Source organism: Corylus avellana, chromosome 3 (assembly GCF_965113065.1).
Source record: "Corylus avellana chromosome 3, dhCorAvel1.hap1.2, whole genome shotgun sequence".
Taxonomy (NCBI): Eukaryota; Viridiplantae; Streptophyta; class Magnoliopsida; order Fagales; family Betulaceae; genus Corylus; species Corylus avellana.
The window spans coordinates 22,325,925-22,339,939 of record NC_142492.1 but is presented as its reverse complement, the minus strand read 5'-3'; the positions used below and the strand labels follow the sequence as shown (position 1 = coordinate 22,339,939).

General features: G+C 34.3%; 2 protein-coding genes across 2 annotated transcripts; both read right to left on the bottom strand.

Moving 5' to 3' along the window:
* Positions 1–4,477: 4,477 nt before the first annotated feature.
* Positions 4,478–7,507, bottom strand: LOC132174178 (ankyrin repeat-containing protein BDA1-like). The gene is made up of 2 exons (XM_059585870.2): positions 6,899–7,507; positions 4,478–5,119 (listed from the first exon to the last, which is right to left on the bottom strand). The coding sequence occupies exons 1-2, from the start codon at positions 7,496–7,498 to the stop codon at positions 4,478–4,480; spliced, it is 1,242 nt and encodes a 413-aa protein (XP_059441853.2). The 5' UTR covers positions 7,499–7,507.
* On the bottom strand, positions 5,314–6,644 carry LOC148586928 (uncharacterized). The gene is made up of 2 exons (XM_088514097.1): positions 6,507–6,644; positions 5,314–6,018 (listed from the first exon to the last, which is right to left on the bottom strand). The coding sequence occupies exons 1-2, from the start codon at positions 6,642–6,644 to the stop codon at positions 5,314–5,316; spliced, it is 843 nt and encodes a 280-aa protein (XP_088370223.1).
* Positions 7,508–14,015: the final 6,508 nt, after the last annotated feature.

The window sequence follows — 14,015 nt, the reverse complement described above, 5'->3', positions numbered from 1 at the left end:
CACTTAAGACCCTATATTAGTTTTCAACGTTAAACTCAAACAATTTGACTTTTTATGTCCATTATACCCACTTGAAAACAACACCGTTTTGGGCTTCAAACTACAACAGCCATCCCAGCCCAAAACAACACCGTTTTGGGCATTAAATATTTATTAAAAAAAAAAAAGAATAAGCAAAATATTAAAAAAAAAAGAAAAGAAAGAAAAATCGAATCGGGGTGGCTTGGCCAAAAGGGGGTGGGTAGGACCACCCCATTTTTGTCCAAGAGCCACCCCCATGGCTAGTCTGGGGGTGGTCGAACCACCCCCATGGCCAATGGGGTGGTTTCGACCACCCCCATATCGGCCGAAGGGGGTGGTTGAACCACCCCCCCCCCCCCCCCCTCCTCTTCCTTTTTTTCTTCTTTTTGGTCTTTTGGGAGTGGCTGGACCACCCCCTTGGCCATGGGGATGGCTTGGCCAAAAATGAGGTGGTCCGGCTACCCCCTTTTGGCCAAGGGGGTGGCTGGAGCCACCCTGATCTAATTTTTCTTTTTCTTTCTTGGGCAAAATCAATTTTACCCCCCTGAAGTTTCTAAGGTTTTTTAATTTGAACTCCAAAGTTTAAAAATTGGCAATGTACCCCCCAATGTTTCAAAAATTTTCAATTTAAACCTTCTATTACTAATTTCCGTTAAATTGGACGGAAATGTTTTTAAAAAAGCCTGAAAGTAATTATGTAATTTTAGAGATTTCCGTTCAATTTGACATAAATTAGTAACGGAAGGTTTAAATTAAAAATTTTTGAAACATTAGGGGGGTACATTGCCAATTTTTAAACTTTGGGATTCAAATTGAAAAACCCATGAAACTTCAGGAGGTGAAGTGAATTTTTTCCTTCTTTCTTCAAAAAATAGATGCCCAAAATAGTGCCGTTTTGGGCTGAGGGTGGGTGCTGTATAGGGGTGCAAAGGCGGGCGGTTAAAAACCGCCCGCCAACCGCTAACCGTTATAACAGCCAACCGCCTAACCGCTTAACCGTCTAACCGCATTAACCGCTAACCGCCTAACCGCTATAACCGCCTAGCGGTTAGCGGTTAGTGGTTATTGGGTCTACTAACCGTAACCGCTAACCGCTAACCGCCTTTTTATATAATATATTTTATAATTATAATTATAAAAATATTTATACATATAACATAATCACTTCATCATTAAATCACAATTTTTTTTAAAAAATAATTAAATCACAATTTGAGTATTAATATATTATCACTATAATTTATATGATTATATCATATAATCACTTGATCATTAAATCACAATTTTTTTTAGAAAAAATAATTAAATCACAATTTGAGTATTAATATATTATTACTATAATTTATATGATTATATCATATGAGATTAATCATTAAATCATTTGATTATATAATAACAAATTATACATATATAATATGACATAACTCATAAGTATACCAATTCATACTAATACAACAATTAAATATCTAGAGACTTATTTCCAATGTATGTTATATATGTTATAAGTCTATATAAGTCTACATATGTATATGAATAATATAAATATATAATATCAATACTTAATCATATGATTCAATGACAATTCAAATACTTTATTCAAGACTTCAAGTGAATCATATTATTAATGTACAATGATGATATGATTCGTATAATATCAAATTAAGTAATTGACATTGGATTAAACAATGACCAATGTGTTACTTATAAACACAATTTAAGTATTAATGTATTATCATTATAATTTTAGTAATTTATATATTATCACTATAATTGATACGATTATATCACATGATGACTTGATTATTAAATCATATGATTATATAATAATAAATAATACATATATAATATGACATAACTCATAAGTCATAAGTCTACAAGTTAATCATATGATTCATGTACAATGATAATCACATTGATTCAATTGAATTAAACAATATATTACTTATAACTACAAGTCTACAATTTAATTAAAGCATTATTAGATACTTTAGGAATTTAGGATTTAGGAGTTTGAACATTACCATTTAGCATTAGATATTAAGTTCAATTCAAAGAAAAAAGATTATAAGTAAATATGATAAGAATTTAAATAATTAACCGGTTATGATTTAATATTTAAGGAAAATTTTTTAAAGTACAAGTAAATGTAAATTTTGGGTCAAATATATTTGATTTTTCAATATAGGCTCTTTTTATAGCAATTGGGCCCAAGAAGTTATTAAAAATACAAGAAAAAAAAAATGAGGGTAAAAAAAAGCCCAAAAAAAAAGCCAAAAAAAAAAAAACCCAATTTTAAAAAAGCGGTTAGCGGGCGGTTATCTATTTCGCTAACCGCTAACCGGCGGTTAACCGCTAACCGTTAACCGCTAGGCGGTTAGCGGTTGCGGTTAGTAAAATCTACTAACCGCTAAGGCGGTTACAGTTAGCGGTTATTGCCACTAACCGCTAACCATAACCGCCTTTGCATCCCTAGTGCTGTAGTTTTGAATGTTTTCGGAATTTCAAGTGGACTGGGTGAGGGTATAATAGACATAAAAAGTAAAACCGTTTGAGTTTAACGTTGAAAAATAACAGAGGGTCCTAAGTGAGAGTAATTTAAAGTTTATGGGTCCAAAGTGAGAGATTTGAAAGTTGAGGGGGGGTTTGTAAAATTGGTTGAAAGTTTAAGGGGACAAACTGAAATTTCCCCAAAAAAGTTTTTTTTTTTTTTAATAAAAAATAAGGGCATTTTAGGTATTTCACACCCTCATTAGGATTTCACAGAAAATCCTAACGGAAGGGAAAAAGTGGAAGGAAATAAAAGTTAGATACACCAAAGTGAGAGATTTTGAATAATGGAAGAGTTTTTACAAAAAACGCGAAAGTTCGTGGGGAGAAGTAAAGTTTAAATGAAATAAAAAGCCCATAAGTTAATCTAGAAATGCCACAGTAGATGGGTTTAATCTGAAAAGCACCAAATTATTTATAGAGAAATGTTTGGTTTATGCACATCTTTTGTCCTTCTTCATATAAGAGAGGTTTAAATCCATTTTTGAATATGTGAAACCCGAATGAGTCTTACAGATTTAATGGTGATTTTTTTTATTAAAAAAAAAAAAAAAAATTGAACAAAATATGTGTATTGCGCAGAATGACACCAAACACAGCTCTTATTTACACGAGGATTAGAAGAGGAAGGGTGATATTCTGGTTGGCTTGGGAAGTATATATAGTCTTAAGGTAAACCCAATCAATTGATCACTCAATTCTTTTATTTTCAAAATCAAAACAATGTAGCACCCCACAATAAATAATATTCTCCTACTCACCACAAGACCATGATGATTATCTTGAAAACTATGCCTATTACCGTGAGATAACTCAAATCTTACTTGCTTCTCATATACCATTTTCTCTTCATACTCCATGAAAATATTAAAAAATAAAATTGATCAATTATCACTTCCATTGTAAACATAAAATTATCGTGAACTGTATAAAATTCATGACAATCATTGTTAGGAGAATTTGACAAAATATTATCTATTCCAAGGAAATCAACATAGTCAACTTCTTTAACATTAAAATCAGACAATTCACCTTGAGGGTTTTCATCAAGCACACGAGGTATATAAATCTCATCAAAAATTGCAGTACTATATATCCGAGAGAGCCAAAAATTTATTTGATTGTTGTGTAGAAAAGGAACATAAACTGTTATGAAACACTAAAGAAATAATTAAGGATTGAACATCAAGTAAGATGATTTATTTAATTGCGTTCGATCAATTTTGAGTGGAAGATTTTGTTTTAGTTTTCATAAAAAAAATATTATGTTTATTTTGTTATGTATTTTTTTTTTTCCAAGTTTTATAATTATATGAGATTTATTTGTATTGAAATATAATAGGGTATCATACCAACAATACCATAAATTCCTGCTAATTTTCTATATATTAATGCTTTGATAATGAGAAATTGTGTGTGTGTGTGTGTATGTTTTTTTTTTTTGTTTTTTTTTTTATTTTTTATTAACTACACCTATAGGAAGAAAGATTTTAACATGTTTTAATGTATATTGATTAAATTAAAATTAAGGGTCTTATGATAGTAATTATTTTTTATTTTTTATTTTTTTTGTGATTTTATATATTCATGCAATGTTTTGTGTGTGGTTGTGTCACCATGTTCAAGCATAAAACTTGAATAATTTCATTGATTAAAACAAACTCGGTTACGTTGATATATAGGGTCAACCTCTTATTTGATGAAATTAACCACTACTATAGGGATGATAACTACTACTAGGATAACATGAATGATGAATACTGGTCCTGCAGTAGCTGATCATCACAAATCAACTACGTACATTTATTGAAATGATAAGATAATAAAGATAACCCACTCCTTCAGCTGGCCATTGGTATTTTTCTTCAAGACGTCCAACCTACATGAGTTCACGCCTTCAAGGGGAAAGTTACGACGGACGTATGATCGAAACTGAAAGGACATAGGACCAAATGAAGTATGCCATGAGTGGAATGAAAAGAATACTAAGGAAAACCGGGAGGAGGAGTAATGAGATAACAATTGATACTACAAAGCAAACAGAATTAAGAGCAACGAGTTGTGGAAAATATGATTTATCCATCATCACCGTCCCCGCCTTATGTACGGCAGTAGTTGGGGCAGGAGCAGGGGAAGGAGTAGGACTGTTTCCACTACTAGTAGTAGCGTTGTAGTTATCTTGCCAAATTCCTCCTGGGGGGCTGAGTGTCGTTTGGTAGGTTGTTGTTACGAGCAGGCCCAAAACCACCAAAACCATACTGCGCCACTCCACTTTTGATAAATTATTTCTTTGACGATGCCTCAATGCCTCCAACTTAATATTACGCAGGAAAAAATATCTGAAAAAAGCTTCATGACGTTTAATTGTGGGAAGAGGAGAATCACTTAAAGTTCCTAAAGCTCCAGCACGACGTAGCATATTCCTCATCTCAATTTTGTCAATTCCCGTTTGCCCATGCAAGATGTCCAAAGCTGTAAAATTCCCTAAATTCTTGGCGTTTATATCAACTGCATAGTAAAAGAGCGGCCTAAATAATAACGATCTCACAATCTGCACAATCACTGATCCCATCAATATTATATAATTAATAATCCTCCACCCCTCAAAAAACATATAAATAATAGAAACCAAATGCTAAAACAAACTTGAAAATGGACAAAAATAAAAGCAAATGATATAAATTAAAGAGATTAAAAGGAAAAGATTAAATAACCTAAAGTTCAAGTAAAAAATTATTTAATTTGTTATATTGAATCCTTATAGTAAGTAACATCTTTGCACAGCAAGAAACACATACATTGTGTGCCAAATTTATTCTCCTTCAGTAGAAAACAAGAACTTGCCTCAGTTTGATTATTGGATACTGCAATGTGCAACACAGTGTTGCCTTCGTCATCTTGCCAGCCCAACAACTTCTCATCCCGCAATGAGGCAATTGCAAACCAGTACTTCCTAATCCAACGTCGTAGAAATCGAAAAGCTTCGTACATGTTGTATTTCAGGGCAATATGCATGACGGTCTCTTTTCGAATTGTTAAGTCTTCAATAGACTTGGGGGAGACTTTTAGAAATTTTTCCAAAAGATCAAGGTTTCCTATTTGAGCCACGTAATGCAAAGGAGTCACACACTCCTTTCCTTTGACACGCACAAGGTCTTCACCAACATTAAGCAGCTGGAGCGCCACTTGGGTTTGGTTATTTTGCAAAGCAAGGTGCATGGGGGTGAAACCATTTTGATTAAGCTTCCTAACAAATGATGGCTTTAAACTCATGATTTCTCTGACAAACTGGATGTTCCCTGCAGATGCAGCAATGTGTAAAGGAGTCTCAACAAATGGAATGTTATCCATCCTGTCCAAAACATTTGCATCCATCTGTATTAATTCGTACAATGCATCAATGCTTCCTTGTTTAGCCGCATCCCTCAAATCAGCGGCATTCTCTATATTCTAATCAATTCAGAGAAGAGTAATCATCAGGCAATCAAAGGAAACGTGTTAATTAAGCAGTAAAATGGTGAAACTGTGGACTAATATTGCAACTGCTATGAATGGAGTTGTTCGTTAATTACTGGGCAAATAAAAAAATTAGCCTATCCTTTTATAGGATTGGCTAAGTCAATAGTGATAAAGCTTAGACAAAATGAATAAATTAAATAAATTAAATAATATTTTAATACTTCTACTTGTTTAAAAGTTAAACGGATAAAAAATAATAAATTTAATCATTTAATCCCTTCAAAATGTAAAGATTATAGTTTATTTTGCCAAACTCCTCAAAGGAGCTGAGTGTCATTTGGTCGCTTGGTGGTTATTACGCTGTACAACAACCACCAGCAACACGTTTATCATATTCATATTTTTAATGAAGCACAAATATCTCTTAACTTTGTACAAAATAAGACAAGAGATATGAGGTAAACTTCATGAGATCTAACCCTTGGAAGAGAAGAAGCTAACATATCCCTGATTTCATTGTTGTTGATCTGTGTTTGCCCTTCTAAGATGCCCAAAGCTGTAAAACCCGCTAAATTCGTAGCGTTAGTATCAACTCTAGCATTCAATAACCATCTCATGACCTGTATGATATAATAATGCACAATTAATCATACCATCACTTTAAAATAGTTTACAAATAGACAAAACAAATGTTAAAAATTAAAGAAATCAAAAAAGGAGAGAGATAACATAAAATATCACTATCAAAGCTTAAGTGAAATCATTTGAGGCATGTTCCTCAAATTGAATCCTTAATATCATTTCGATAGACCCCAAAAATGCCCACTCAATTTAATTCCCTTATTAGAAACAATGAGTGGAGAGAACTTGCCTGAGGTTGATTGTTGGATACTGCAATGTGTAACAAAGTGTTACCTTCCTCATTCTTCCAATTCAGCAATTTATTTTCCCACAACGAGGAGGCATCTTCCAACGTGGTCTGCTGAAGCCACCTTATAAGGAGCTCAAAAGCATCTAGCTTGTTGTTATTGAGGGCAAAATGAAGAGCAGTCTCTCCTCGAATTGTTACATCTTTAATTGACATGGGACAGGCTTTTCGAAATTCGGCCAAAAGAAGGAGATTTCCTGTTCGAGCTACATAATGCAAAGGAGTTGCACCCTCCTTTCCTTGGACACGAACAAGGTCTTTATCAGCATCAAGTAGCCGGCGCACCACTTGGGTTTGGTTATTTTGCAAAGCAAGGTGCATCGGGGAGAAGTTATCTTGATTAAGCTTCCTAGCAAGTGACGGCTTTAACCTCACGATCTCCATGGCAAACTGGGTTTGTCCTGCGGATGCAGCTATGTGTAAAGGAGTCTCAACAAATGGAATTTTATCAATTGTTTCCAAAATATATGGGTCTCCCCGTACCAATGAATGCAAGGCATCAATACTTCCTTGCTGAGCAGCATCTCTCAAACTCTGATCCATTAGAATTGCGGAAATGAGAAGATTGGTGGTCCTCTATTTCTAAGATGGATCAGACCTGCACAAGTCACTCAAGCAACGAGTTTAACGTCATTTGCGAACAATGAAGCGTAGAGGACGTCCATAGCTTAATTTCTCACTCGTATGGTGTGGGCTGTGTGGCTCCATTGTTCACTCCGCTCATGTTCTTGTTAAAGTGGAATGAGATATAATGATTAGTATATTAGACAAGACTTTTTTCTACAAGAATCTTTACCCTTTCATGTTCCCTCTTTAATCATCTCTGTTTTCCATTGCACTTATACGACCAATCTTAATTGTTTTTTTAATTTCAAGCCCATCGAATCTAGATGATATTGAAGTTGATTCGGTGACACTTCCTTGCCTTTTCTATGAGTGTTTTTTTTTTTTTTTTTTCAAAAAAAAAAAAAAAAAATGCTATATTCTCTTTCATTCATTCTTGTAAATTTATTGATAGTTAGATTTATGAGACCCAGACCAATGAAATAGAAAAGAATCATTTATTTATACTATATCCCTATGTTATTTTTATTTATTGAACTGATGTGCCCGTACCAGCCCACCCTTGACATGTTACGTACTGTGATTTATTTCTTTTACATCTTAGAATCTTATGGGTTTGTCCACATTAGCTTGTGTTTGGTTTTTTAAGTGTCTTTGTCATCAATAAGACTAACTAATTTGCTACTTTATTATTGTATTAAGTCTGAATGAGATGATCATTGAAAAAAAAAGTAGAAATTTTTTTTCTTTCCCAGCGAAGGAGACTTCGTACCCTCCAACAAAGTACTTTTATAAAACAATGCTAATTTTAAGGAGTAGCTTAATCGGCTGAGGATCATGCCTATGAAGTGGAGGTCATTAGTTTGAATCATCCCTTCCTCTCTTGTGTGGACATGTAAAAAAAAATTAAAAAATAAAAATAAAACAATGCTATTTATAAAAACGTTTCTTAGTATAATGCTTTTTTTTTTTTAATTTTATTTTCTAATCGTCTTCGATTTATGACACATGGTGGCATGGAAAGTATCATTTCATATATTTCAGCATTATTTTTGACACTCGGTATATATATATATATAAAGGCAGCATTACATTTTAACACTCATGTATAAAAGGCATCTTTCAAGAAAAAAACTCCCCCAAACCGATTAGAAAAAAGAAAAAAAGTAAAGAACAAGGGAACCTGTCCACATGCATATTGGGACCTAGATGTACAAAAATGAAAAAAAAAAAAAAAAAGGTGAACAAAAAAAAAGTGGGCTCACAAAAAGAGAAAAAGAAAAGTAAGCATCGTGGCTCAAACTGAAAAAACAAAGGCCGGAGTGGGCTTAGTGGGGAATGGGAGGGTCCTCAAGAAACCCTTTTCTGTAATTTTTTGACCGAATTTCAGGAACTAATTTTTTTCTCCGGAGTGTTCTTCTTTTGTGGCCAAAATAATATATTGGAGTTGAATGAATACCATCACACCTTATTGTTAGGAGTATATGTGGGATTCAATGCTCAAGTGTGAAGAGGTTTTAGTAATTGACTTATATAAATAAGTCACTGTTTGTTGCAGATTACTAGAGAATGAAATTCATTCCTCATGTCCTCTCCCGGCTCATTTGAATAAAAAAAAAAAATAAAAAAAATAAATAAATAAAGCGCCCATAAATTTAAACTCTAGAAATGCCACAGCAAATGGGTTTAATCTGAAAAGCACCAAATTATTTATAGAGAAATGTTTGGTTTATGCACATCTTTTGTCCTTCATATAAGAGATGTTTAAATGCAATTTTGAATCTGTGAAACTAACGTATCTTACAAATTCAATGAGGATTAGAAGAGGAAGGGTGGTATTCTGGTTGGCTTGGGAAGTATAGTCTTAAGGTATACCAAAATAAAATATAACTAAACTTTTTGTGTTTGGGTTCCAAAATATAACTAAAATTGGTGGAAACCACCAATGGGTGTGGCGATTCCATGACCTAGACTTCAATTTCTGTGAGGCTCTTTGGTTGTACGCAATGGAATTTTCTTCCTCTAAAGGGAGATCAATTGTTTCATTTGGTTAGATGATTCTATGGATTACTCCACATTTTCTTCGCTCTAACTGCTATATATTAAGGCGAACCACTATTTAATTTACAATCTCCATATATGCATTTCAGCATTATTTTTGACACAGTAGTTCAAGAAATAAATAAAAATAAAAATAATATTTATTTTCAAAAATAATTTTTCCAAATGGCATCTTTTAAAGGAAAAAAACTCCCCCTAACCGACTAGAAGTTGATCGGTTAATGCATACAAATATGCGTATAGGAAGCTAGACGTTCAAAAATGACAAGAATAAAGGACAAAGGCCAGGGACCTCTCCACATGCTTAATATGTAATAAATTTTATTTAAAGTATGTTCCTTATGTCACATATATTATTGTAATTATAAAATATATATATAATTACGGTGTTCAGTAATTTATTCCAATTAAAGCTTATTATGTGAAATCAAATATTCTGAATTAAATTGCTGATTTAATTCTTGTGGAACAAGTATTTGATTCCATTACTGATTTTATTTTGTGGAATCAATTAGCTATATTTATTTAATTTTTTATTCCTTGATGGGAGGAATAATTAAGGTAACAGCTTTAATTGAGGGTTCTTGACCTACCTATAAATAAGACTTGTGTATTCTATCAATTGACACTCACTGGTAGGCATAAGTCAGAAGAACTTCTCAATAATTTTTAGTTTTTTAGTTTGGTTGCTGTGAAGCTATTCTTCAATTGGCTTGAGCAAAGCATGGGTAGAGGTATTTATATAATTATTCATTTTGCTGCTAATTTTATTATCAATTAGTATTTAATTATATATTGAATTTTTACATGTGGTATCAGAGCCTCCTCTAAGCCATCTTTGCTCAGTTTAATTTTTGAGATATGCCTGCTATAAAATTTTAATTTTGTTTCAACAATATTTTATTTTGTTTATTTGATTATTGAAACAAAATATATGGTGAGGAGCATAAAGCATGAAATCGACGGCCATGTGGATATATATTGTTTTGTTTTGTTTTTGCAATAGTTTTTTGCTCAGTCTATTTTTTAATATGTCGGCTGTCGATATTTTTATTTTTTATGTGAGTGTTGAAATAAAAATGAAACCCAAGGCCCTTACAGCAATTTTCATTCCATTATTTTGTTTCGGATTGCGGTGGTTTATGGCGTTATTATGCCTGTAAAAACGCCCTGGAGTGCTTATTACGTTGGTACGCATCTCTGGCTTATCATGAAAGTGCCATAAATGCAAAAGCCAACCTCTGCATATTTGAGTTCTAAAAAAACAAGAATCTGGTTGATGCAAAAAAAAAAAAAAAAACCACCGTTGAGCATTTTTTTGGGTAGAAGGAGAGCTAGCCAATTTAGGCAGAGACCATCGTTGTGCACCGGCTTTCCCCACCTGGCAGCGGCGTTGGCCGCATGAAGTGCCGGTCTTTGCCCCACCTGCACCGGCTTTGGCCGCATAAAGTGAGCAGTGGCCCTTAGCCGTTGGGTGGCGGCTTTGTGTGGCCAGCGCATTAAGGAAGAGGCGCCGGTGGCCGGCGCATGAAGAAGAAGTAAGATGGGCGACGGCTAGGGTTTAGGGAATTCCGGGTTTGGGACTTAAAAATAATTCTTCTCACTTTTTAGGATGCAAAATTATTGATTAAGTTTTTTATATTCAATATTTTTTAACATCATATTTTTAATTGATAATATGGTTAATCCATTTAATTTCTCTTGTGACAATATTGTTGATCTTATGTAGGATTTTATCAATTTTAATTTTGAAAAAATTATTTCTGCAGAAGCGGTATTGTCAATAAAATTTTATAAGTGATACATGCATTTAGAAAAGAATTAAGTCTTTTTATATAGTTTAATATGTCAATTTGAGCACTTTGTTCTTTTTGTAAAATTTCTTTTAAAACTTTTAATTCTGAAAATAAATCTAAACCATCAATATCATAATAGATATTATGTTTTAGGAAACCTTCTAGATTAATACATTTGTTTTGCAAACTATCATCTCTAGTGATTTTAATTTCTTAAAATTAAATAAAAAACAAAAAATGTTTTCAAAAATCAAATAAAAAATAATAATGAAACTGATTGAATGAGTTTTTGGTAACTAATCTTTTTTATCGCTGATTAACTATGGAAGAATTTTAATAACTGAAAGACTGAGTAGCTGGCAATTAGTGAAATTATGGAGAAGAAGAGAAGAATTCAAATTTCAATATGGCTTGAAAAGGGATATAGAGAGAAAAATGTAAACTTATGAGTTTGTAATTGAATAAAATATTTTATAAACTTTCCATCTTCTAGCATTTATTTATTTGTTTTTCCCATTTGATTTTAAACATTTAACACAATTTTCTAGAATTTTTTTTTTTTTTTTTTGGTTGGACATGTGTAACATAATTAGGGTTGAATATTTGATTATGATTTTGATTCCCTTATTTATTGTTATCAATTTTTTAAGCCTTATTTATTTTTGAATGTTGGAGAATCAAATGATATTAATGTATTTTTTTAAATTAATTAGGGGGGCTTAATTAAAGCATATATATTGAGGGCAAATATGTTAAAGAATATGGACCGTAATAGTGGCTTAAAATTTTTTTTATTGGGCAAGAGAGAAAAGCGAAACCCTTCAGCCACATAGGGGAGGAGGTTTGGCCGTTTGGCTGCCTCCCTCCTCCCCTCCTCCTCCTCGCTCCGATGCTAGTTATTTACTTGATGCCCTAACCCCGGTGCCTCCTCTCTTCCCCTTCCTTGCCGCTCATTTCTCCCTTTATTTTTTTTCCATTTTTCCCCTTTCCTGCCGCTTTTCTTCCCCCGCCTTCATTTTCTACAGCGGGCTCCTTGGCCTTGTTTTGGCTCTTTGTGGGTTCAGATTTTGTCTGTGGTCGCCGCTGACCTGTGTCGCTGCTCCACTGCCCGCTATTAGGGTTTTCTTTCATGTGTCCCCATCGCGTCGAGCTCCCACACCCCTTACGAGGCGATTTTCGGCCTGCACGGGTTCGGCTCCCTTCCAGCTACCGTATTCCCACTTTGTGCTCATTTTCCCTGTTTTTTACCTGTTTTGGTGGTTCCTTGTTGGTTTTTTTCCTTCTTTTTTTTTTTCTTGTTTGTGGTTGTTTTCATGTCCTGCTTTGCCCGTCTTCTCTGCGCCTATTTGCCGCCCACCGTCCACTATTGGGCCTTTCGACGAGTCCCCGCCACGATGAGCTTCCAACGCCCATTTGGTTTTCGATTCCTGGCGTGTGCGTGATCGGAGTGTGCTGTTTCTTTTCTTGTTTTATTTCCCTGTTATGTTGCTTTTTTAAGATGTATTTGTGTTTTGGTGTATGTTTTTTTCCTGTATAGTTTATTTCTTTGTTTTGTCTGACTTGTAAAAAGGCTCTTTCCTCTCTCACTCGATCTATGTCGCCTTCGGGTTAATTAGTTTTGGTCCAAACCTTTGGGTTGTGGATGTGATCATTATCCTGGCCTTCGGGTCGAGGAGGAAGAGTTTCAGCATGAGAGTCTTTCCGCTCTCAGGGTCGAGGAATAACTGTTATCTATGCATTTGGTTGAGTCTGTCTATCATAGATCTACTATTAAATCTGATCTTAGTCATGGATTAGGAGATTTGTCTCGAATTTTGTACTAAACCTGGTAATCTTGTAGCTTTATGCTATGGTTGCTTCAGAGCTTTGCTCTGTGATGTAAGAGCTTTATGCTCGTGAATGAAAGGTTATGTTTTTCTTAAAAAAAAAATTTTATTGAATTTTTTTTTTTTAATTTTTTTTTAATTGGGCGCCTTATTAAATTGGGGGCTCTAAATACTATTGTTTTGGAGTATAAGCAATACTTTTAAGTATATTGTTAGAAATGTCCAATGTCCAATTAAAATTGTTTTCTCTCTCTCTAGATGTGTGGTTACCTCTTGTCTCTCCCAAAAAACCCTAGCCCCTACGTTGTGTGAGCGCCGCACAGATGGGGAGGAGGGGTGGCCTTCGCTGCCTCCCCTCCTCCCCTTGTCCTTAACCTTTTTGTGCTAGGCTATTTACCTGATGCTCTCTAGCTTGTGTAGAGCTTCCCCCCTCCTTTTCCGCCATTTTCCCCTCTTGTGTCCCGTTTCTTCAGCCCCTCTTTTCGTCTTAATGCTCAGCCCTGTCGTCTCGTCGCCTTGCCATCTCCTCCGTTTTTCCGTCGGATCTGACTGGGCACTTGGATCAACGCGAATCCCACCTCCTGGCTCTCCAGCTTCGCCTGGGTCCATCACCCCTGCGGCGGTTCTATCATGTTCCAGTGCGTTTTTCCTTCTGTATTTTTCCTTCCATCGAGGCTTCTGTTTTGGGGGTTTGGGTGTTTTCTGCTTTTATTTTCCAGGTTCTATTTCCTGGGTTTTTTTGCTTCTTGTTTTTCCTGTTTGTTTGGGTTTAGGTGTTTTTATTTCCTATTTGTTTGTTTGGTTTTTTGCTTG

Bases quoted from the DNA above. Each gene is read 5' to 3' on its own strand.
- LOC148586928 (XM_088514097.1), bottom strand. From the start codon at position 6,644: ATGAGATGGTTATTGAATGCTAGAGTTGATACTAACGCTACGAATTTA. The intron at 6,019-6,506 runs GTTAGATCTCAT...TGAATTGATTAG, and splicing joins TAGCTTCTTCTCTTCCAAGG to AATATAGAGAATGCCGCTGA.
- LOC132174178 (XM_059585870.2), bottom strand. From the start codon at position 7,498: ATGGATCAGAGTTTGAGAGATGCTGCTCAGCAAGGAAGTATTGATGCC. The intron at 5,120-6,898 runs GCAAGTTCTCTC...GTGATTGTGCAG, and splicing joins TATCCAACAATCAACCTCAG to ATTGTGAGATCGTTATTATT.